Source organism: Rhinolophus sinicus, chromosome 17, assembly GCF_057876585.1.
Source record: "Rhinolophus sinicus isolate RSI-liver-muscle chromosome 17, RSI-T2T, whole genome shotgun sequence".
NCBI lineage: Eukaryota > Metazoa > Chordata > Mammalia > Chiroptera > Rhinolophidae > Rhinolophus > Rhinolophus sinicus.
Window position 1 is genome coordinate 161,611,142 of NC_142517.1, and position 23,813 is coordinate 161,634,954.

Consider the following 23,813-nt stretch of genomic DNA (forward strand, 5'->3'; position numbering starts at 1 on the left):
TCTCACAGCTTGGCTAATGTAACCAGTTGGGGTTCTCTTTAACTTGGACTAGAGTAGCTCCTTCATGCAATAAACTGAAAAGAGCCATGCTGTCTGGTCTTCAAGTCCCTCATTTAAACAGAGGTCAAGCAGGAGGCGCCTGGCAGTGTCCAGCCTGAAACAAAGCAATAACGTGATGTTTCAGCCAGACCCAGAGCTGCAAGATCACAGACGGCTATGTCTGGCCAGAGGCTCCCTGGCCTTCCCTCTTAAAGAGTTCCCTGCCGTAAAAGAATGTCAACACCTGAACAGCCTTCTGTGGAGTTTAGCGAGCGGGAGAGAATGGGTAAGGCAGCCACAGCTGCTGTACCAGCAGAGGGAGCCTTTGGTAGAGAAAGAAGGATCCCCGGTGTCTGCGATTGACCAGATGGGCAGAGTTTAGAGGGACCACCTCTCTCTAGTGCTGTGATAGGATACCTGGCTTGCCACTGTGGTCTTTATTCTTTTTGGCCAGACATAATAACCTAGCTAAAGGATGGCCCAACAAAGAACGTCAGACTGTGAAGCCAACCTTCTATCAGAATTAAACTTTTGACGAGAGAACAAATTTCAAACTGATGTATCAGTTGCCCAATGCCACAGTAAATAACAAGGAACTGCTTTTTTATGTAATATATTTATACTCTCATTTAGCTAAAACTCGTTTTCAGTAACGAGCAAACAAGTTCTACTCAGAGGGGTTTTTCACTGCACAGCACACTTCCTGTCAGAATGACCTCAGGGGACCTAGATGTGGTGTCCACCAGAGAACCTTTTGCCGGGCAGAGCAGCACCATGAGATGCACTTGGGCTCCGAAGCCAGACCTGGGCTTGCAGCGGAGAGCTCACATTTACTAACTGTGTGACCGGGGGCCTGAAGCCTCCCCTTGCAGAGCAGTTTCTCCACCTGCAGAATAAAGATAATATTTAACCAGCAGAAATAAACATGAGGACAGTGTTCAGTGCCCACCTCATTGTCTGGGGCATAGTAAACATTTGGCAGATGCTAAGTGCCCTTTCCAACCCCAGTTCCTTATTATGTGGCCAAAGGCTGCTCCCCTTCCAGCTCATCTAAGCACTATCAAAGAATCATATATTTCAGGAATTACTGAATGAACTCAGCAATTTTCTCCGTTTAAGTGTCGTAGGTTATTTATAGATATGCCCTCTCCTTTCCTCAAATAGCTGTCGTCTACAAAAGGAAAAATCATTGTCTTCTACCTTATTTACTTTGAGAAAGGGGTCCTGCTTTTGAGATTAAAGTATGTATTTTTTCTATTCTCCCTTTCCTTTTCTAGTTTCTAAGGCCAGGTTTCCTCAGAGATTTAACTCTTCAGCTTCCTTTGGTCTTGTGTGTGCACATACAGAGAGAGGGAGAGAGAGAGAGAGAGAGAGAGAGAGAGAGAGAGAGAGAGAGAGAGAGAGATTGAGAGAGAGAGAGAGAGAGAGAGAGAGAGAGAGAGAGAGGTTTTAGCTAATGGTGCCTTCTAGGTAAACTGCATCTGTTACCTCGTTCATCACCGAGGTTGCTTCCTTACTCCATTTTCACATGCACAGGGTCACATGTTGAATTGCCTCGTCTTCACTCCCTCAGGCAGAAGGTTAAGACCTGGGGATTTAACGTGTTAGGGACATTCTTGGGACCTGCACACACTTCCTCCAAGGTCTGAAACAGGCAAGGAAAGGATGTTGGTGAGGAAGCAGAGAAATCTGGATTCTCCTGGAGCTGAATTCTACTAGTGCTTTCTGCTCATAAGAGAATTTTCTTTTCATTGCTGGTTTTCTTCCCTGTCACTTTGGCTTTATGTGAGATGCCAAGTAGAAAGGTAAAGTCTGAGTTTTGGAATAGGAGCCCCAGATCATCTTAATGTATTTTGCATATATTTTTAATAAACTGTCTTTTTGCCATCTTGAATATGACTTTTAAATAACCCACATTCAATCTGAAAAATAAATCTTTCTGTGTTGATTGAAGAGCTCCATGGACAGAGCTTCTGGAATAAAGACAGCCCCCCTCCTGCCAAATACTTGATATTTGACACTGAAATTAATTATGTGAATTTTTTTTATTGCTGGTTGATTTGCTATTCAGATGCTACTGGGGTTTGCTTGTTTGCCCATTGGTGTTTGGGTTTTGTTTTGTTTTCTTTTATTTTATTCTTAGCTATATTTCCAAAGCACATACCAGTGTACAGTTGGGAAAGACAGAGCATTCCAGAAATAGGCAGGGAAATCCAGTAAGGGACTGAAATCAGGCTACAAGTAACCCATATATGGATAATCTAGTTTACAGTCACTTCCCCTCATCCCCTAACCAGCTCCCCTTGCCTGACCTGAACTGCCCTGGGATTCACATGTGCCTTTGCATTCCCCGCGGAACAAGGCTGGAGTTGCTCAGTTCCCAGCCTGCTGGAGCCACTCTCCAAGAAGTTTACTTTAGTCCCATGTAGGGAAAAAAGAGTTACATTTTTAGTAATTACTTCAGTTTGCAGTTTTCCCATTATCTTCCTGTGTGACTTTGGCAAGGTACATGGTCTCTCTTACCATAAGGAGAATATGGTCCATAAGTCGATATGGTTCCCTGGGATCTCAAAAAAAAAAAAAAAAAAAAAAAGAGATCTTAGATATATGAAAGGTTATTTATTAATGGTTTGACCACTTTTGAAAAGTTAATAATGTTTTGTTTCTTATCCAGGTATACTGTGATGTCAGGAACACCTGAAAAAATTTTAGAGCATTTTCTAGAAACAATACGCCTTGAGCCAGCTTTAAATGAAGCAACAGGTAAATACCTAGAACAGTTTTGTGTGTCCATTTCAATGCAGAATATTGTAAAACCAAAATTCTGGATTTATTGTCAGTGTGTGTAGCCGAAGCAGTTTTAGAAGGGGAGTATGTGTAACAACTTGAGAAGAGCGTCCCTATGTGGCCCAAGCGGGGAGTAATCTTTCTGACCATCCTCTGACCGTCCTCTGACCATCTTCTGCCCGCTCCCATCCTGGTGATTCTTTGTGAATGGCTCAGTCTCATTCATACATATTAGGGTTGCCTTCCATAGGCATCTCTTCAGTTATCATTTAAATTCACCTTCCATAAGCATCTAGTAGGTTATAATTTAAATTCTACCTATTCCCGTAAAGGATTTGCTGCTGCTTACACAAAAGGCACAACCTTGCTCCAACTGGGAGTGAAATGGTTCTGTCTACAGTTGTAGATTCTTGGGCTGTCCCAGAGTGTAACTAAACACAACCATATTAGTTACCTAGGGCTGCTGTAACAAAGTACCACAAACTAGGCTGCTTAAACAACGGAAATGTATTGTCTCACAGTTCTGTAGGCTAGAAGGCTGAGGTCAAGGTGATGGCAGGGTCAGTTTCTTTTGAGGGCTGTGAGGGAGAATATATTCCATGCCTCTCCTGACCTCTGGTGGTTTGCTGGTAATCTGTGGTGTTCCTTGGCTTGTAGACGCATCACCCTGATCTCTGCTTTCACCCTCACATGTTTTTTTCTGTGTCTCTTCACATAGTCTTCCTTCTGTGATCTGTCTCCGTGCCCAAATGTCCCCTTTTTAAGGACACCAGTCATATCGGATTCATGACCTTAACTTGACAATACCTGCAAAGACCCTATTTCCAAATAAGGCCACGTTCTGAGGTTCTGGGGGTTAGGACTTAAACATTCTTTTGGAGGTGACAAAATCCAGCTTATAATACTGCCTTACAGTGCACCAGTCTTATTAAGTAAGACACAGATATTTGAGGTGAATCTCGCCAGTGAACTAAGTTATGATTCCGTTCTCCCCTTTGGGGGAACCATCTCGTACATGACTTTGGAACAGCTCACATTCAGCTTAAAAAAGAAAAAAATCCTATACTACTGACCTGTGTCTCAGAATAATGGGTTAATATTTTAAGTACTCTGAGCTCCACAGAAGAAGATTTTTCTAAGAGAAGTTCAAAGATTTATCTAAAAAACCTAGTGATAGTTCAAAGTCCATTTCCATCATCTTTGCAATATACTCAAGGTAGAGTTATTATTATTATTATTATTATTATTATTATTTATATACCTCCTGAAAGTATTTTAGCACTGATTTACTTCTTATTTCATCTCCTCATTCTAGTTTCTCATTTTATAAATAGATCATCTGAGATATTTCTTTATGTAGCAAATTAATTAGGGAGTAGTTGATATAAAAGCCAGGATCTCTGGCTCCAGGGCAATTCATTTTGGTTCCATATTTGCTGAGACTTATGTCGTCAGGCAAGCACTAAGCTGGATGCTGTAGTCTAGGCCGTGTGAACAAGAAAGCACCCTCCTAGCCTCAGAATTTTATAACCTACTAGAGGATGTAAAGGAATCTGCAAATAGCTGGAACATAAGGAAGAACATGATTTAGGAGCACCGGCTGAGGGCACTAGGCAAAGTTTCAGGGAGAATATAGCCTTTGAAGTGGCCCTGAAGGAAGGCTGGTGTCTAGTAACTAGCGACTGTGGACAAAGCTCTCCCGTTCTGAGGTACAACATTAATAATGACCTAGAAATGGGTAAGGAAGATCAAGCAGTCTGGGTCTGCTGGACTAGCGTATACATCAGTTAGTCTAATTTCCTGGACGTTTTACTTCTGTGACCAGCATGAATAATCAAGGGACTTGGGAAACCATCTTCTAGCAGGAAGTGATTTTTTAAAATAATCAGTTCTCACAAATATTTAGGAAGAGTTACTGCATATGAGTAGAGAACAAAAAAGCCATGGTGAAATGTGGGTGCTGGGTAGTTACCATGCTAAGTGACCAGCTCCCCAGAGGGAAGTACCCTCCTGAAATCTCCAGCTTAGCAAAATGTAAAGTGTTCTACAGCACAGACCTTCTGGGAGCCTTAGAAGCAAGCATCACCTCAGAGACTACTTGAAACATATAAAGGTGACCCTGGATGGTAGTAACTCAGACAAGCCAAAGTCCTTTTGTACTTAAGAAAAAAAGTTCCATACAACTTCTGTCTGGTACCTTCTCTGCATTTTCTCAGGTTCAGTGTAATGGTACTGAAACGACCGGGGACACTGAGTGATGACAGTTTGAGATTATATTCATCCCTTATATTTAAATGAGTATAATCGTATTAAGTGATATGATACCACAGTGGTAATCATGTAATATATAAATGTATTAAATCAATAAATACATCGTATACCTTAAACTTACATAATATGATATGTCAATTATACTCGTATCTCTGTTTTTTTTAAATGAATATAATTTTTCAACCTTTATAAAGTCACTGATTCCAATATTGCCAACATAAGTTAATTTAAAACAGACATTAATATTTATCTAATTTATACAGTTAAATTTTTCATATTTCTCACCATTTTCTATTTGAAACATTACATGAATTTCACAGATCTCAGCCAGTGTAGTTCACTTTTTAATTGAAAATCCCCATAGCATCTTGAATTCCAAGTTTCACCCTGCACACTCCAAGGCTTTCTGGTTTGTCTTCAGTGATTTCCTACCGACGCTGACTGGATAGCGGTGTCTTTGCAATGAAGAACTAGCATGAATTCAAAATGAAGCAAATGAAGCTTATCTTTGGGACTTGCCTTATTTCCCTTACCATCTCCCTGCTTACCTACCTAAAAAATATCTTCAAATATAGGACGTTCACCATTTTAATCTACTGGAGAGCTTTGTTTTGCTTCAGCTGCTGCTCAGAGCTTTTATCTTTTCTTTTTTCCTGCTTTTGTTTCCCTCACCAATTCTCTATTCTTATCACCTCCTTTGAGGGTAAGAATAATTCCATCATCCTCTCATCCTTCATTGCTCCCTCTGGACAAAGGAGGTGAAAAGGAGATAAAGAAAAAGCAATATTGACAAAAAAGATATGGTGTAAAGTTGACCAAAAAATGACCACATTTTAATTCTGCACACATGGTACTACCCATTGGTGGCTCTTTAAAAAAATCTATCTATCTATCTATCTATCTATCTATCTATCTATCTATCTATCTATCTATCTATCTATCTAGATATACTGGGGGTGCCAAAAAAATGTATACAAGTGGACACTTTGGTCAGCGTTGCTCAAGCAGTAGTTCACCATAATCAGAAGTGACTGGACGCTGATGGTAACCACTTTGAGCACCTCTTGTAATTGCAGGAGTCAAACGTGACTTGTATTCATCTTTTGTTATCGGTATATATTGAATGTTACATGTTTAATAGTTTTTTTCCTTTCTTAAAATGTGTGTACGTTTTTTTGGCAGCCACTGTGTGTATGTATGTATGTATATGTGTGTGTGTGTGTGTGTGTGTGTGTGTGTGTGTGTGTGTGTGTATATATGTATATATGTGTGTGTGTATTTTTATATATATATATATAAAATTATTTTTATATGCAGTGCTTTTATGTACAGTAAAACTACAATACTCTAAGCCAACGTGTGAAAACCTTTGGTTAAGAACTAATAAATAGATACTCTTACTTTCCTAAATATTTCTACAAGAACCTAATTTCCTGTTCTGCTTTGCATTTTTTCCCCTTCCAGATTCTGTTTTAAATGACTTTGTTATGATGCACTGTGTTTTTATGCCAAATACCCAGCTTTGCCCAGCCCTGGTCGCCCAATATCCTTTTCCTGTGAAGAGTCTCTATTCCCTTGAAGACACACTACAGGTACAAGGCCATTACCTCATCCCATTCTCTGAAGGTAAGTCACGCGCCAGGCTGAGTTATGCGTCCCACCCTGGTCTAACTCTAAATGTCAGCAGTTTTCCCCAGCGTTGACTCCAGCTCTCCCTGGCATGGTTTTGCCATGCCATATTTGAGGATTTCTTCCTCATTACCTGTGTAGAGAAATGTGAGCCAAGTTACCTCAGGAAGGTGATACCGGTTAGGAATATACATATGTGGGAGGTAGGCTAGAGAAAGTTATGGAGAAGAATCTGGGAGTATTATTAGGGATAGTTCCCTAACCTGGGAGGCAGGCTGTGTACCTCTGTCAGGACCTGGCAGGTGGGTTGTGGTCTGCTTGAGTTCTTCCTTCAAGCTGTAGTATTCATCAGACCACTAACCTGGCGACATAAAGACAAGTTATCACTGTAGGTAGCTTTTCTTTTACATTCGTCCTAGTCCATCCTCTCCCCTACGTAGATTCCAAAATTTATTCCTTTGCTACTATTATTATCATCACATTCACTTAAATAAAAAATACAAAACTAAAAATTCAAATGGCAGTTCTTCTAGGTAGCTTGAAAGCTGAGTTTGTTTGGGGCAGCTTTTCATTACTCTATTGAATTGACCAATGGGTATACAGTGTCTGGCACAGAAGGAACATTTGGAAAATGTAAGTTGAATAAAAGAAGTAAATATTATTGAGTCACACCCTCAAATTTGAGGGGCATGTAAAAGTATATTTTCTCATTCTGCTTTATTTTTCAAGCAACAAGAATTTAGACCCCAAAACACTTTGGCCTTTTGTGAGCAGTTAAATATATTGAAGGAGAATAGCTTTCTTTTTTCTGAGCAATCCAATCAATGTTGGCATGTTTTCCCTTTTCAGAATTATAATTGCCCTACCTTACTCTCATTTTTTTTGTTCACCCATAATTCTCTTTGAAGTCAACAGACTGTGAGGATAGGAGATTTGAGTTGAATGTGTTATTCAGAGGGAGCTGCAAGAGTGAGATTTCGGTGTTTATTTGCCTGGTAAATATCTTTCCAACTAAAGACAGCTTAATGAGACTTACATATATTATATATTCTTTCTGGCTCATATTCAGTCAAGTAAAATTAACACATTCAGGATCTCTGTGTCCTTTTTTAACTCCATTTATGGTAATCATTACTAGACGTTTGAGATTTGTTGGAAGGAAAAATAAAAACACCATTGAGTTTAAGACTTATTTTTTTCCACAGCACGTAGATAAGCTTAAGGCAAACAAAACCAAAAGAAGAGGGAGAATGAGTATGGTGAACCAAGTCATATCATCTTTACAACTCAAACCCCAAATACTAAGCTTCTATTTTTTTGCAAATTCTGATTTCTTCATTTATTAGCTTGTTCTCCTTCAGCGTTGATTAAGAACATCTGTATCACTGACCTCTGTTCTTAAAATAGAAGCTCCTAGAGTGATGTCCATGCCATCCCAGGAAAGGACATGTGGCAGTAATGACGTTGGTAGAGAAGAAGTCAGGTCTTAGTCTTTTCTCAGGAGATGGAGGGAATCCAGGATGGCCAGGTGTCATCCACACCACCCACTGCCCTCAGACCACCTTCTTCACTCCTGGCCCTGTGGGAACCTAGATTCTCTCCACTTTTCTATTTGGAATCAATTCTCTATGCCTCAGTCACCATGCTAAGAGCATTGGCCTTTATTATACCACTTACTTTACAGGAGTCTGTTGGGTTAGTATTAGCTTTGTTTCATTGTTGAGAATTTTGAAGTTCAAAAAAAATGGATTGACACGCCCAAAGCCAGTGACAGAGCCATGACTCATCCAGTTCTCAGGATTCCAAGGTGGGAGTGTGTCAGTTTTCTTCTTTACAACTTATTTCTTTAAAAGCTTATCCTTTAATTACAGTTTAAGAACATTTCTTGACAATGTATTGCACGATTCAGGTGGCTAAAACCAAAGTAGGCATAGTTTGTTGAAACCAAATAAATGAAGTCTCCAATGGCACATTTAGCAATGATAGAAATATTCTGTATCTGTGCTAGTCCAGTAGCCACTAGGCTTAAAGTTGGCTACTATGACGGAGGAACTGAATGTTTCATTTTATTTCATTTTCATTACCTTTAATAGCCACATGTGGCTAGTGGCCACCATCTTGGACAGCATAAATCTGGTTCTTAGGTACTGGGAATAAGAGCCTCAAACAAGAATTATTGTTCTGTCATGCTTAGGGAGGGTGTGCCAGAGAGGCTGGGAGCTTATCCTGTTAAAGCAAGCAAACGGAAAGGGCTCTATTCCTGAAGGTCACATGTGTGTAAGTGCTTCTATATTAAAATGACTCAATTATTAGGCCCTTTCCTTCCAGGGAGATGTTATATTGGCTTCTTATATAAGCTGTTGTTTTGATCATAAGTAACATAAAGCAGCTGTGACTGTCTTAAGGAATAAAGGAATTTATCAGAAGGATGTAGGGTAACTCAGAGAATTGAAGGAATCCTTGAAGAGCCCAGGCCTTAGAAAGGGGACTTGGGCGGGGGACTGGAGACTCTGCTATTGGGGTAAATCTGCTCCAACCGTCCTGGGCCTTCACCTCATTCCCACATCCCCAGGAAGAAGGGTCTAGTTGGCTTAGTCTGGGTCGCTGCTGCATCTTGGTCAAGGAAAGGCAAAGTACTTTATTGGACAGAGAGTTCCTCAAAGGAAAAGCACAGAAAGTGGAGAAATAGATGATGGGCAAGTAGAAACAACAGATACACATAAACTGCATAACACCACATATACAGGCAACAGGGAGATATAATATAAAACTGAATAAGCGGGTTCACCCCCATGTTTTTAACATGGATGTAGAGATATTAAAATACTTAGCCACGTTCCATTAAAGCACCCCCATTGAAGTGAGTTGCTTTGGCTGAGCATTTTCAAAGTACTTAAATGTGACTTTTCACTGTAGCTATATGAAGAAGTCAGTATTTTCACTGCTCTTTTTCCAAATCAATAAACTAGGATAATGAAAAATTATGATTTGCTCAGAGAAAGATAATTACTAGTACAGAAAAGATTTGAGCACCGAGCCACTGACACCTATTTCTGTCCTTAATCCACACTGTATGTCTCCTCCAATTTTGCAAGGTGGTAGAACTCTGTTTAACATTAATATTTCAGGCCTTTTATGTGCTAATGAGAGAGACTCTTTATTCATTAGATATGCTTGGGACATGATTTGACCTGATGAACACAAGTGCTTTATAATAAGTTTTTCAAATTATATTTGTTCAATTTCTGTGCTTTTCACTTCTGGTTTCTTTAGTCTTTTTTAAATCTGAACTTAAAATTCAGTTCAATCTCCCATTAGTCTTTAAAAAGAAAATTAAAACCACTTATAACCCTACCAGGCAGTGCTGTTGTTAACACATTAGTATGTATCCTTCCAGTCTTTTTTGTATACATATAGATTTATGCTGTTAAATATAATAATGGTATCATAGTATAAAAAATGTTATATCCTTTGTCACTAAACAATATTTTATGAATATTTTCCTCTGCCATTAAATACTTTTCCACACCATTTTTCTAAATGTAGATAGCTTTGTCATCCTTAAAAATAAAACATTCTTCTTGTAAAAGAAATTCAATTTACAGAAAAAGAGAAAAGAGCAAAATGTATCTGGTACTTCACCACTGTTTTATGAAAAACCTTCCAGAAATTTTATATAAATGTTAAATGTGATCGTGTTATATGTGGTTTTTAAATAATACATTCATTTCTTTTAATAATATGTTGTGGCTATCTCTTCAAACCAATATGTATAAATAAAACTACATCTTTTTTTTTTTCATGTAATCCCACAAACATTTATTGAACATCTACAATGTGTCATATGGCGCTAGGTAACAAGGTGACAAAGATGTGTGAGGAAAAACACATTATAATTTTTATTTTTTATTTTTTAGCTTTAGGAAGCGTATTAGCTTTTTTTTTTTTTTCTTTAGTTTCAGGTGTTAATGACTCAGAATATTACATGGCAGATATGTCATAATTTATTTTCTTAGCCTCTTCCTTTTGGATATTTAGATTATATCCACATTTTTCCCCAGAACAAACACAATAGGATGAATCAACATCCTTCCAGCTAAATCTTTGCCCATTTAGATGATAATTTCCTTACTTTAAATGTCTAAAAGTAGCAAAGAATATGTAATATTTTAATACCTTTGGTGTTCATTACCAAATTGCTCTCCTATTGTCTTAATTTTATGATTTATTAAAATCTGCCATGTTTTGTGTGTACAAATACAGGCAGACCTTCAATTCAGTAAGTGACCACAACTAAGTTCACATTATTTTGAATTTTAATAACTGCATCCTTGATTCAGAGCATTTTCACACCATTTGCTGTAACATTCCAACACCTAGCCCCTACGGGTGAGGTTAAAAAAGGACTGGTATGATATTTATTTTCCTTTATATGTAGGAGAAATTAAGGCACATGGAATCCAAATAACTACCTAAGATTCCACATTTACTGCCAGATGCTTGAAAAACTCCTGCATAGCACTAATGTGACTCTAGTTGCAGTGGACAATGTCGTTGATTCCCCAGCATCAATGTGGTTTCAGTTGGTCAGTCTTGCTACTTATAGTAATTGGCTTCCCTTGACCATGATTGGTTCTCAAGGCCCAAGGTAGACTGGGACAGTGAAATTCAAAGAGAGGCTTCCCGGGGCTTCTGGGTAGAAAGCCTATAATCCAATTGCCAGTGACAGCTCTTCTGCAACTGTTAGGGGAATGAGTCCTATGACAAACCTGAAATAAGTTGAGAGTGAGGAAAAAATGGAGTCTATGATGATATAGTTAGCACTTGAACCAATCCTGAAGCTTACCCTACTAATAAATTCTCTGTATGTCAACAAACACAGGTCTCTGTTGTTTATGACAGATTGTTCCTGCAGCTGAAAGACTATTCAGTGATATATGGCTCAAATTTAAATTTATAAAAATGTAAATACAGCAATAATTTTGGTCAAATATTTTCTCTTGCTATCCTAAATTCAATACAAACTCTGTGGTTTTGGCATGGAAAAAAATTTTGTTTAGTTTCTTGAATTAAGAAATAGAATATAGATTTTTCCACTAAGTTTTAACCAAAATTTCCTTTACATGTATTGTATCCTTTATAGGGAAACAAAATACAACAACATCCCTTACTGACAAGGTAGGGTCTCCATTGTTTATTACTCTGTGAAATTGACCTGACTTGGGGATGTTCCCTTTATAAGTCGACTTGGGTTCTCTAAAAGGAACATTTTTCAAAGTTTGCTTTTCCTGTTAATGAAACATTTACAAAACAGCAGCAGGTTCTTATTCTCTAGATGAAGCCAGATTTTTAGGAATATTCTTTAGATTTCTAAAGCAAATTGTCAGCTTAAATTTTGTTGAAGCCCAATTTTACCATTGCAGTCCCCAGTTGGTTCTGAAAATTGTTTGATCCATATGTAACTATAAGAGCAATTTACTTCTATAGCTATGTAATTTGAGAGTTCATTTCCAATAAGGAAGACTTGGTTTGATGATGAGATGAACATGATGTGCTCTTTACACACACACAAAAAAGACTATATTATCAGATATTCTACAAGTATTTTATGTACATTTTCTCAGCCTCATATCAACACTAGGTAAGAAGTGAGACTGAGCAGCTAAGTAATTTGCCCCAACTTACATAGCTGGTAGGTGTTAGAACAAGATTTGAACCCAGTGGGGGAAAAAAATATCCTGAGCAAGAAAATGGGAGGCATCTAATGAAACTGACAGCACAGAAAGTGCTTCTGTGAGCTCAAAGTTGATAGGAACCCACAAACACAGGAGCAACTATGTTAATCGGAATAGCATCACAGCGTTAAACCCAGAAATGCCAGGTCTTATGAAAAATTCCAAAACCGATCATTTAAGAGGTTTTAAATGATTCCCAGAGGTGGATCTATAATAATGATGGTAGCCAACTATTACTGAGCACTTACTATGTCTCAGATACTGTTCCACATGGCTTACCAATATTGTCTCATCCCATCCTTAACCGCAGTCCGATGCAGTTTACAGACGAAGAGACTGAGGCTCTAAATGGTTAAGTAACTGACCAAGGGTCTCACAGTGTATAAGTGGGGAAGCTGAGGTATGAACCCAGGTGATCTCATTCCAGAACTTGCCTTCCCAAGGGCATGCTGCATCAAAAAACAGACTCCATGCTTAGGATGTTGGGACTCTCCACCAAGGCAAGCAGGGTAGTGAGGAGGCCCCATAATATAGTGGGAAAAGCAAGAGCTCTGAAGTCAGAAGACCTGTGTTAAGACCTGCATCTCATAAGCCATATTACTTGGCAATTATCTTTAACCTCTCTGAACCCCATCTATATAACGGGGGTAGTTATACCACCCCACCAAGTTGTTGTGAAGATCAAATGAGGCTATGTGTGTGAAAGTACATTATAAACCTTAAAGCCCCATATAAATATTGCCTCATATAAATTAATATACCATTATGAGAGGAATATGGTGTGACGTAAAATATATACAAAAAGCTATGTCTAGTCAGAGGGCAGATGACCCCCAAAGTTTGTTTTCAGCTGCAAGCAGAGATCTTGTATGCAAAGCAGGGCTTTAAAAAACAACAACATTGAAGAGTATCAGTTTGAATGTTGATAAGTGTTTTATAAATAGCTGCATAATTAGCATGTACTTACTGCAAAAAGTATACATAATATTTTATTCCCTGTTGTAGGCTGTAATGAATCTGCTGCCTCTACAACCTAGGAGGTTTTCACTTACTTTCCCCATGATAATTTTAATATGTGGAACCATTATTAGCTGAATTAAGAATAAGTAAATGAGCAGTAAAAAAAATACAGAAAAATTACAGGTGCCTGTGGTGAGTAAGATAATAGCTAGGTAAAAATATATGAAATAATTACAGTGTTTGAACGGCAGAGCCGGCGTGAGGAAAATGACTCGATGGAATATTAAGCTTGCTGTTGGCGGGGTAGAAAGGCCGTAGCCTGCACTGTAGCCTTTACCTCCTCTGACTCTCAGCCCTAATAACTTACTGAAAACAGATCCAATCTGTCCTCAGCCACATTCATCTACATGATGCTCAAGGAGCTGGTCCAATTCAATGAAGATTTAGTCACTCTGAAAGTCTGTGGTCCTATAGATTCAATACCCGAAAACTAAATGATTCCATTTAAAAGATGTACCAGACGTTTTGGTGTTGGTGTAGACTTAGTCAACCTGGGTACATTGAGTATGAACTTGTTTAGAATGTATCTACAGTCTGTATTTCACATCTCGACAAGACAGAATTTCAGATAATTTAGACCCATGTTTTAACGAGCTGTGGCAATTAAGGTAAAACCTTTTTTTTTTTTTTTTAAGAAAATTGCATTATACACGTAGCACTCCAACCAAAGTGATTGAATTGTTTAAGGTAACCAGTCAATCAACAAACACTTGCAGCTTTTTATGTTTCCATATGGCCAGTCCTTAACTAGAAAATGTAGAGATTCACAATGAGTTTAAGACATCATCCTTGCTGTGAAGGATTCTGATTTAATTCTCCCAGATGGTGAGAAATCTTATTACCATAACAAGAGAAACCTCAAGTTAGGATTTGAATGGTCAGTAAATTTAAGAATGTTTGGTTAGTAGTGGTGAGCTGCTGCTTTCTAAATCAGCAGATACTAGACAAGAGAAACAGGTTGAAACTATAGCAGAGAGGATCTGTTTCAAACATTCGAGTGTCTGTGCCTCCCTCACATCACATCAGATTGTCAAAGCTGCAACAATTAAGTATTGATTTCCTGTATGTGCTTTGTGGTCTTTGAGAATTTGAGGAGATCAATTTCTACATTTCAGATTTCTCTGTTATCCAACCTAATTCTGCTGTATAATATATGTTAGCATAAAAGAATATTAATGTCAGACAAAACACAATGGCATAAACAGGTAAACAGAGTACTGAGGAGGGAGATAAGAGAACTGAGTTCTAGTCCCAAGAATTCCGTTGATGGATTTGGGAATATTGTTTCACTTCGTTCTACCTCAGTTTCCTTACCTCTGAAATGGTGGCGTTGAAGGAGCTATAATCAAAGGGGTTTTGCAATTCACAGATTCTATGATTCTGTGAATCATCTGAAATAAACTCAGTGTGTCACTGATAAGTTTGGCCACTTCAACTATTATGGCATTTTTAAAATTGTTTAAAATAACAATCCAGTGAATAATTCTAGAATCTCTTACAGACTTTTAACTAGCACTTTATGAGATGCCAGAACCATGTTATCTTTCTGTGTCTCCTTTCCCCCAGGAATTCAAGTAGCCATATTATTTCTTAACTGAATTCAACTGTCATGATATCAGGAGTCATGACCTTACTCAATGCAAGTATTTCCTGATTATTTGAAAAAAAATCATTGAATTATTATATATTTTATTTTCTCTACTAATCTACTCTTAACATAGACATTATCAAAGTATGTGTTTCAGATAGTATTCTTCAGACGTTAAAAATGTCTTATGTGTGGTGCTCATTGATAATCCTATCTAAATTATTATTCATCCTGGAAGAGTTAGATTTTTATTCACATAAGACATTCTCCATCAAATGGCTAATGCATTATTCCAGGTTTAGCCAGAGAAGCTAATGGTCTCTGCAGTCTTTCTGATGTTTTTAAATTTATGAACATGCTACATTTGAAATGTGACTCTTTATAGGTTGCATTTTTGACATCATACTGAGATAAGGGACCTGGTGGAATGTTCTTTATTCTTTGGCTGCTCTCTGAAGGGAATATAGTTTTTCCTCTTTCCCCACCTTTTTCTGTAGGAGTTTAATAAAATCTAAAAAAAATCACATAAATCTCCCAAAAGCATGAGAAGATTGTTATGGGAATAAATAGAAGCCCCAGCACCTCACCTGTAACCATTTCAGGTATAATCAATTACATATAAAGTCTTCTTTGTGTCCCTTAAACATGTGATTCGCAGACTGCTCAGGATTGGAACGCTACGTTGCCTAGGAAGGGGCCCAGTCCTTGAGCACATGCCTGGATTCAGCTATGAAAGTGGTATTAACCCCACCTCCATTTTAGTAAATAAACATCTATCTGTAAGGGGAAAGGCAAGACTTTGTGAAACAAATCAGTGCTTCCTTTTGTTTTTCCAGAGGCAAAAATGCTTAACTTTCATGAGAAAGGAGAAAGCCTCTTCCCCCAAATTCGGTCCATTCTAGCTCCCAGGAGGCTGCGGAGTTAGTTACTCACAAAGAGCAGCGGGCGCTTGCCCAGCCTTGGTTTAAGTACACAACACTCTGAGTCAGCTCCAGGAAACTTGAAGCTTCAGCCAAAAAAAATTTCCGTGAGGATTTTTGCTTCCCAGCTGCAATTATTCTTAATTTCATGAACGCAAGCATTAATGTCTTGTCATTATAACCACTGTTTGGGGCTGTAGGAGTGGCGATAATGGAAAGAGCCCTGTCTGGATTTGTAAGCCCTACCGTTTGCTCACTAAACAACGCCAGGCAGAACTCTTCTCTCTGACCCTCAGTTTCCTCATCTGTAAATATTTCCCCTTCAGGTGGGTAGAAAGCATTGTATGATCATGTGAGCACTTGAGCATATTTCCTATAAATAAAAACTGTCAAGCTCTACACACATTTGAAGTGTTATCATGCTCGTCCTTCCACTCAGGTGTTCTATCTCTCATTGTCAACAAAAGTCAGATTTCGCCAGCAGGGAAGAGGGTAAGAAAAAGCTTCGTCCTGACCTGCAAAGACAGTGTCGATTTAGTTATTCTGTAGGAGGGCCCTAGAGAATAGCCACAGGTGTGCACCTGATATCTCTGTATCCAACCCACAGGCATTGGCATTGCTTCCTAGAGTACAGATAGCTGGAAAGTTAGAATTCTAGCCACTTATTATCAACTTGGTATTTCAAACCGTTTCAGCCTCATACAAGTAGGAAAGACTCTCTCTTTCTCTCTCACTGACTCTTGGGTGAACTAGTACGTTTTTTGTTTTTTTTTTAATCTGTCAGGAATTACTCATTTGGTGCCCACCATGTGCTGACTATGCTATTTAGGTACCATAAATAATGGTTATAAAATATAGTGCCCAGCTTTGCAATTCTTTGGAAAGAAAAACCGAGTTATATGTACATACAAGCAAGAGACCAAAGGGTTAATCAGAAAAGAAATAATTTTCACATGAAGTGATCTTTCTTCCCCCCTTTTTTTTATTGTAAGTTCAGAGAGAATTGTAGCAATACAGGTTGAGCAATTTTCTTTTTTATGAATCCCGTGCTCAATTTATGAAAGCCATTTTGCAACCCATTTACATGCAGTAAACCTTTGCTTTAAGGTTCTGTCATTTACCTTGATCATGATTATTTATAGTCCCTTTAGAAAAGGCCCTTTACTGGTGAAGCTCTCAAGCACAGCCCTTCCACGAGGCAGACTTCTGCAGCGCCTTTTAAGTCATGGTTGAAAGCTAAGGCGCGGCCAGTCTTGTAGGCAGCTCTGGGGCACGGGAGTGTTGCGTAATGGGGAAGAAAACTGGTTGAAATTAGGAACCTTGGATTCAAAACCAACTCTGCAGCCTTGCTGTGTAATCCTGACCATTTATGCTCCTTTACTGTCAGTTTGCTCACTTGTAGAAAGGGAACGATACTTTCATCACAAGACTATAAAGTAGAACGTAACTGAGGAACTCTATGTGTGAGTTTCAGTGTCAGTTATAATGGGGAAATTGTTCTGTGAACTAATTGTCTGTAATACGAACTACTACAAATCACTGAAAAAGGAACAGCATGTCTAATTTAAAATCTTTCTTAACCACACACTATATTTTCCCTACTGTAAGCCACATGAAAATGTAAACTGAAAGCAAGAACCTTTACCTGACACACACAGTAGGTAATCAATTAAGTATTTGTTGTATTGATAAATAAACAAAATATCTAGATAAAAATCACTGTGCTAGGCATACAGAATATGAGACAAATAATCTATCACCCCAAGCCTCAAGGAGCTCAGAGTTTAATTAAGATGGCTAGCCATAAATTCACAAAAAGCCAGTATGAATTAAGTTGTGGTTCTAGACAAGAAAAGAAGAAATGGTATAAAAACTATGCCTGAGTCCCTCACAGGACGATCAATACAATAGGAACCTTTCCTCTTCCTAACACTGGGTGAGTTTATCTTCCTCCAGCTCACTTTCCATACCCGCACCCTTGCTCTCTGTATCAGTCACAGTTCTGGCATTACTAGATGTCCATTTGCAAGAGTTTGACTAAAATGCATATAATGAGTTATAGAGATGTGTGCAGAATTATGAGAACCAACAAGAAATGGCAAGGCACCCAAAGACAAGCAACAGTAGGAAACATTTCCGCCCCTAGAGGTGAAGGGCAAGGTGGAGGACAGGCAGGGAACGTGACGACAGCCTAATGAGAGCTGGAGCTAGGCACAGGCATCCTTGTCAACACAAGTCCAAGTGGAGCCATGCAAGTCTAATTCCTTGGGCAACTATCAGGTGAAAGACAACAGGTGTTACAAAGGTTTACATGCATTCGGTCCAGAACTTTTTTATGGGTGGGGCTTTTCTTGAGGCCCCAAAGGAAGATGTGAATCCATCCAAAAAACTGGCTGTCTGAATCTGGACTCTCTCACTCTCTACCTTTGCAAGTAACACAGTGAAATGGTTAAATGTCTTCCTTGACTCCTCGGCACTTACCACGCACAGCCTTCGCAAGGTACAGAACAGGAGAAAATGGATTATGCCCTCAATAATAAGAGGAGAGTCATCCGCTTGGTTCTACAGTGGGCCGCCATGTATGGAGACGTCCTACAAGAGGATGACGTGGCTGTGGCCTTCCTGGAGGTATGTGAGGTCCCCCTTCCCAGGATACGTCTCTGTCCTATAATGCAGGGACTACCCATAGGCACGGCAGCTTCCCTGGAGAGATTGTAATTGCAAATTCTAGACTTTCTTAACATGTTCATTCCTCAGAAAGGTACTATAAGTAAAGAAAAACATCACCCATTGTCCTGCCCCTCTAATTCAATAGCTGGTAGCATTTTAATGTGTTTTCATTTGGCCTCTTTTTCTTTGTCTGTTTTCCGTAGTTGTCATTACATGGGTTCACCACCCTTCTGTGCAAGGCAAAACACAATGTGGCGTCTATTTCAAACTTTATCAGTCTGTATTTTCAAGAATGAATTATACAAAAGAAACATACTGCTCTCCTTTTTAATCGTATCATTTGTCAGGCAGAGAAAAGTGAGGCTGGGAGGAAAGGTGCACCATGAGCGTCCCTTAAGGCTGTGGAATGACATCTTTTGAAATTGTAAAGGAATAATAGTAGCTTGGGGCCATAACTTGACTCGTGGCCTCTACCCATGGCGTAAAGGACCATTTCACAGATGAACCAAAGTGGTGGTGAAGCTGGCACTGCCACAGCTCTCCTCTTTTGCGGGGAGGCCACGGCCCCTGAACACAGCAGGGACTTTGTCCTTGTGTCCCTGCCGCTGCTCTGTGCTCAGCCCAGTTCCCAGAACCTCGGTAGAGAGATCCGAGTCCGTGACACAAACTCAGCATAAATTCAGTACAGTACTGAAGACCCTGCCTGCATTTTTACCACCAACAATTCACTACAACTAGTGGTAAATATTCATATACAACAAATACTAAAATGGTATCAAAAAAATATTAAAATTCTCCTGAAAAAAATATTGAAGTGAAAAAAAGTACTCTTAAAAGGTAGATTATGGAATTACTCCAAAACACTACATTACATCGCCTTTCATATAAACATCATATAAACAATTCATTTGCAATTAAAATTTTTAAAAAATTTTTTGTCGTAAAATATACCCAACATAAAATTTGCCATTTTAGCCATTTTTAAGTGTACAATTCAGTGGCATTAATCACATACACGATGTTATGCAGCCATCCCCTCTTACCCATTTATCCAAAATTTGTTCTCACTTGCAGTTTTGAATTTAGGCATATTGTAACATTTTCCTTTTTGTCTCTAGTCCCTGAAACCATGGTCTGGAGATACTAGCAAAACAGATAATGCAGGGACACATCTTTATTGCTCTTTACAGAATTGTGTGCCTTTTGTGGTTCTTGTTAAAAGCCTGTGACCTTTGCCAATTACAGGAGTTTTATGTGTCTGTATCAGATGATGCCCGGATGATCGCTGCTCTCAAGGAACAACTGCCCGAGTTGGAGAAGATTGTCAAGCAAATGTAAGGAAGGGCTTGGCTTTGGGGTGTGCTTCCATTATGGAAATGCCTGCTCTCACTAAAAGCATCTTCTATAAAGCCCTTTGCCCCCCAAAAGGTGCAAGCTAGATTTTCAATAGCTACAAAGTGTTCTGAGTCGAGTAGAATGGATCTCTGGTGTAGATGGTGCTGTAAGGCTACATGAACAAAAGGACTAAGATTTTGCTCGGCCACCTCTTAGGCTGGACAGCTGCCAAAAGAAAGCCTGGAAAGGCAGAATCCTCCTTTGGGGCATCTAATTCAATAAACTTGGGTCCCTGTGGTTCAAAGCAGTGAATCCAGCAATAAAATGGTCAGGGCATTTAAAGAAAGTTTCAGGGAGATTGCTCATGTGGAAAATTCACTTTCTGCTGCCAAAGCTGTTGATGGTGAATATTTGTGTCCTCTCAGTGAAAACAGAAGGTTTTCACGTGCTGTCCCTTGAGCCATAGATTAAATACTGGAGAGAACGCATGCTACTAGATAGACTTTGAAAGCTAGAAACCCTGGCTTTTAACATCAGTTCCGCCAGGGATCTGTCTGTGACAAGAATTAATCTCTTTGGTGTGTCCTCCATGCTTTCGTCCCTTAGTATTAAGGTGAGGAGGCTCCTACGGCCTCCTGAAGCATTGCTGTGATTTCATTTTCTAACATAAGTTTAAAGCTATACATAAATGAAGCAATTTCAAATAAATAGTACCAACGGTATTAAATAGTGTGCTTTCTCTGTTTCTCGTAGTTCAGAAGATGCAAAGAATCCACAAAAGAAGGTAAGTGGTGATGGATTAGGCTTCTCTAATTATCTGTGCCCTGCAGAATGATGGTTCTCCAGAAATATTATATTGCAATATATAAAAGTGATGTTTTTGTCACTACAACATGTTTTCTTCATTTCTTGACTCCGACTGCTTCTCAGGTATGTTTCCTCTGACTTGCAAAAGTCCATTAGTCATTCTCCCTTTAAGGCTGTGGCTGTTCTTATTTTCACAGCACAAAGTTCTGTTGCAACAGTTCAACACAGGCGATGAGAGAGCCCAGAAGCGCCAGCCTATCCGTGGCTCTGATGAAGGTGAGAACTCTCTTCCAATTTGGGATTGTTTAGATGGCTCGAAGTCAGAATAAAATCTCCCCCAGAGAATCATCACCTTGGACCCACAGAATAGCTTTCCTTGGGGTCCCCCTTTGCTCTCCAGATGATTCACTTGGAGGCACCCTTTTGCGTTCCAGTTATATTTGTGCCTGAACTCTGTGCCTGGAACTGACGTGCTCATCCACACTTCCCTGATTCTACCTCTCCTGCGCTAACCATCTGTCCTTGAAGGAAAGAAAGGTTATCTCAGGGACCGGTGGTCGAAGTTTTCCCCCCTCTGGGAAGACTTGGCAGGAAGGTGGCTGGCCCTTTGCAGATGCCCAGCAGAGGTGGGGTGCCAGTGTCATCTGCAGAGCAGGGCTCCTGCCAGGGAGTACTCTGACCCTGAGCACAGCCTCGTTAGCAGCCCTCAGGGAGGTACAGAGGCTGGCTATTACTGTTTGCTTGTTTAAGATTGCTCCAAAGACCCCCCCAAAAAATTAATAACAATGATAAAAATTTTATTTTAAGCCACAAATGAATCTTGTAATTTAGAAGTGCTTCTAAACCCAAGAATTACAGTAGCTGGAATTGCTTCCAGGTTTTGTGTGTTCAGAGGTGAGCCTGTGGGCGCACCCCCTACATGTCTGCTGACCTAAATGCTGCCCAAGCTATGTGGTCAGGCCCTGAAGTACACTAACCAGTAAACAAGAGAGCAGGAATGGCAACACATATTTGCTGCCCCAGGCAGAAGCACTGTTTACAGAGGTGCTAATGTTGGTTCCCCACGGCCACTCCAGGCAGCTGTCATCTAGTCATCAGCCTGCAATACAGCACGCCTGTATCATAGAAAAAGAAAGGCTCGCAAACAAGGGCAGACCCAGAAAATTGACCGAACCATGTTTCTCATTTGTGGGATTTTCACAACTATCTCTTGTTTTTTTAACTGGGGCCGACAGCCATGTGTGCACCTATTCTTAGATCAGTGCCGAGGTCAGGGGTTTTAGAAGGGCGGGCATTGGCATAGATGAGTGCAAATAAATACAATAGTAAGAATAGCAGGATGATGCCAGTACTGGAAGATATGCCATCATTTTGCACAGCTTATGGTTTTCTTAAGAACTCCCAAGACCAACTGACCACATTGTTGCTGCCTTCCCAATAGTTCTGTTTAAGGTCTATTGTATGGACCACACCTACACAACCATTCGGGTGCCGGTGGCCGCCTCGGTAAAGGAAGTCATCAGCGCAGTTGCAGACAAACTGGGCTCTGGGGAAGGCCTGATCATAGTCAAGATGAGTTCCGGAGGAGGTAAGAGCCTTACTTAGTCCTTTGGGCTTCTGCAAAATGGGATATCCCATCCAAAGAGCAGCTCCATCAAGAGTTAGCGTGTCCCTTCCAAGCCGATACAAATGGATAAATTAGGGCTGTGTGTCCTCCCATAAATAACAAATAATATGATTAGAAGTGAGCTGGGTAGGTGTCTGATATCCCCTGCCCTGTAGGTACCCACTCTAAAGCAGAAAGAGGTGAAGTGATCGACCTGAGGCAGCTGAAACTGAGAACTCTGGTGTGGATGTCAGCCTGGAGTTCTTTCCATAGAAACCCTTTAACTAAATAAAATAAAAAGCTTAAGGCTTCGGATCTCTGAGAAACATGGACACCAACAGAGCCTCTAACATGATAAGCCAAAGGCTGCAGTTGGAGGTGGTCATAAGCTAGTTCTCTTCAGCCAATGATGGTCCCCGTCCTTACCCAATGGAGAGTGCAGGAACCCAGCTCATTGAGCAAAATGAGGAGTATTTTCCCCACAGATCACTTGATGGCTCTGTGCTTTCCTGAAATGTCATTTATTCATTCATCATATATTTGCTGGCCACTTAGTGTGGCTCTGACCAAAGAGGACGAGTTGGACACAGCCCGCACCCTCACGTTGCTCCTAGGCATCTCGGTGAGGAGGAAGACAGTAAATAAACAATTACAATCCCTGCCAGCAAGAATTTAGAAACCGTCAGCACGTGTGGCAGGGAGAGCCAGGAGGAAGGAGGCAGTAAGGTTAATTTATCCAATAATGAATTGATAGCTATTTGGGGAATCTCTCAAGATCGGGTGAGCCATTTCTGCCATGTTTGAAGACAAATGATTCCTCTAACGTAGGATTTTAAAGTGTGTGTTGGACTCCCAAGACTTCTTCCACTTCTGTCCCTGTCGCACAGAACCCAGGATGTCTGCCCCTGCCGATCCCTCGGGCACATTCTTCCCATAGCTGTCCCGGGTCCCTCCCTCACTTCCTTCAGGTCTGAACCCAAATGGCAGTGTCTCACTGAGAACCTCCTACCTTTCCTTGATTGCCTTTCTAAAATTGTAACTGCTCCCCCTTAAACAAACTTGCTAGCCTCCTTCCCTGCTCTCATCCTTTCTCACTGTCCAATGTATTTATCTTAGTCACTGCAACCCTCTCCATGAGGTAAGCTCTTTTTGGACTGGGACTTAACTTTCTGTATCTTTCCCTTCTGTATCCTCAATGCCTAGAGCAGGGGTGTCAAAACTGCGGCCCATGGGCCAACTGCGGTCCGCAATCCATTGTTAATTGGCCCGCAAATTATATTTATATAATATAAAAAAATATATTTAGTTTACTTAAATAAACCATGTGAGGCAATACGTACTTTACCTCGAGTGAGTGGCCCGGCTGTTTGTGTATTTTACCGCATATGGCCCTTGGTAAAAAACCT

The 23,813-nt window shown here is 39.9% G+C and overlaps 1 protein-coding gene across 3 annotated transcripts in view; it reads left to right on the forward strand.

The window, feature by feature from the left end:
* RAPGEF4 (Rap guanine nucleotide exchange factor 4) overlaps positions 1 to 23,813 on the forward strand; it is a 277,773-nt gene that overhangs the window by 224,266 nt on the left and 29,694 nt on the right. For all 3 annotated transcript variants that reach the window (XM_019727445.3, XM_019727446.3, XM_019727453.3), the window contains 7 exons: positions 2,714 to 2,802; positions 6,562 to 6,640; positions 18,467 to 18,617; positions 19,905 to 19,993; positions 20,748 to 20,778; positions 20,999 to 21,077; positions 22,243 to 22,389. In XM_019727445.3, the coding sequence (XP_019583004.3) occupies positions 2,714 to 2,802; positions 6,562 to 6,640; positions 18,467 to 18,617; positions 19,905 to 19,993; positions 20,748 to 20,778; positions 20,999 to 21,077; positions 22,243 to 22,389 (665 nt within the window). The remainder of the gene's footprint in view (positions 1 to 2,713; positions 2,803 to 6,561; positions 6,641 to 18,466; positions 18,618 to 19,904; positions 19,994 to 20,747; positions 20,779 to 20,998; positions 21,078 to 22,242; positions 22,390 to 23,813) is intronic.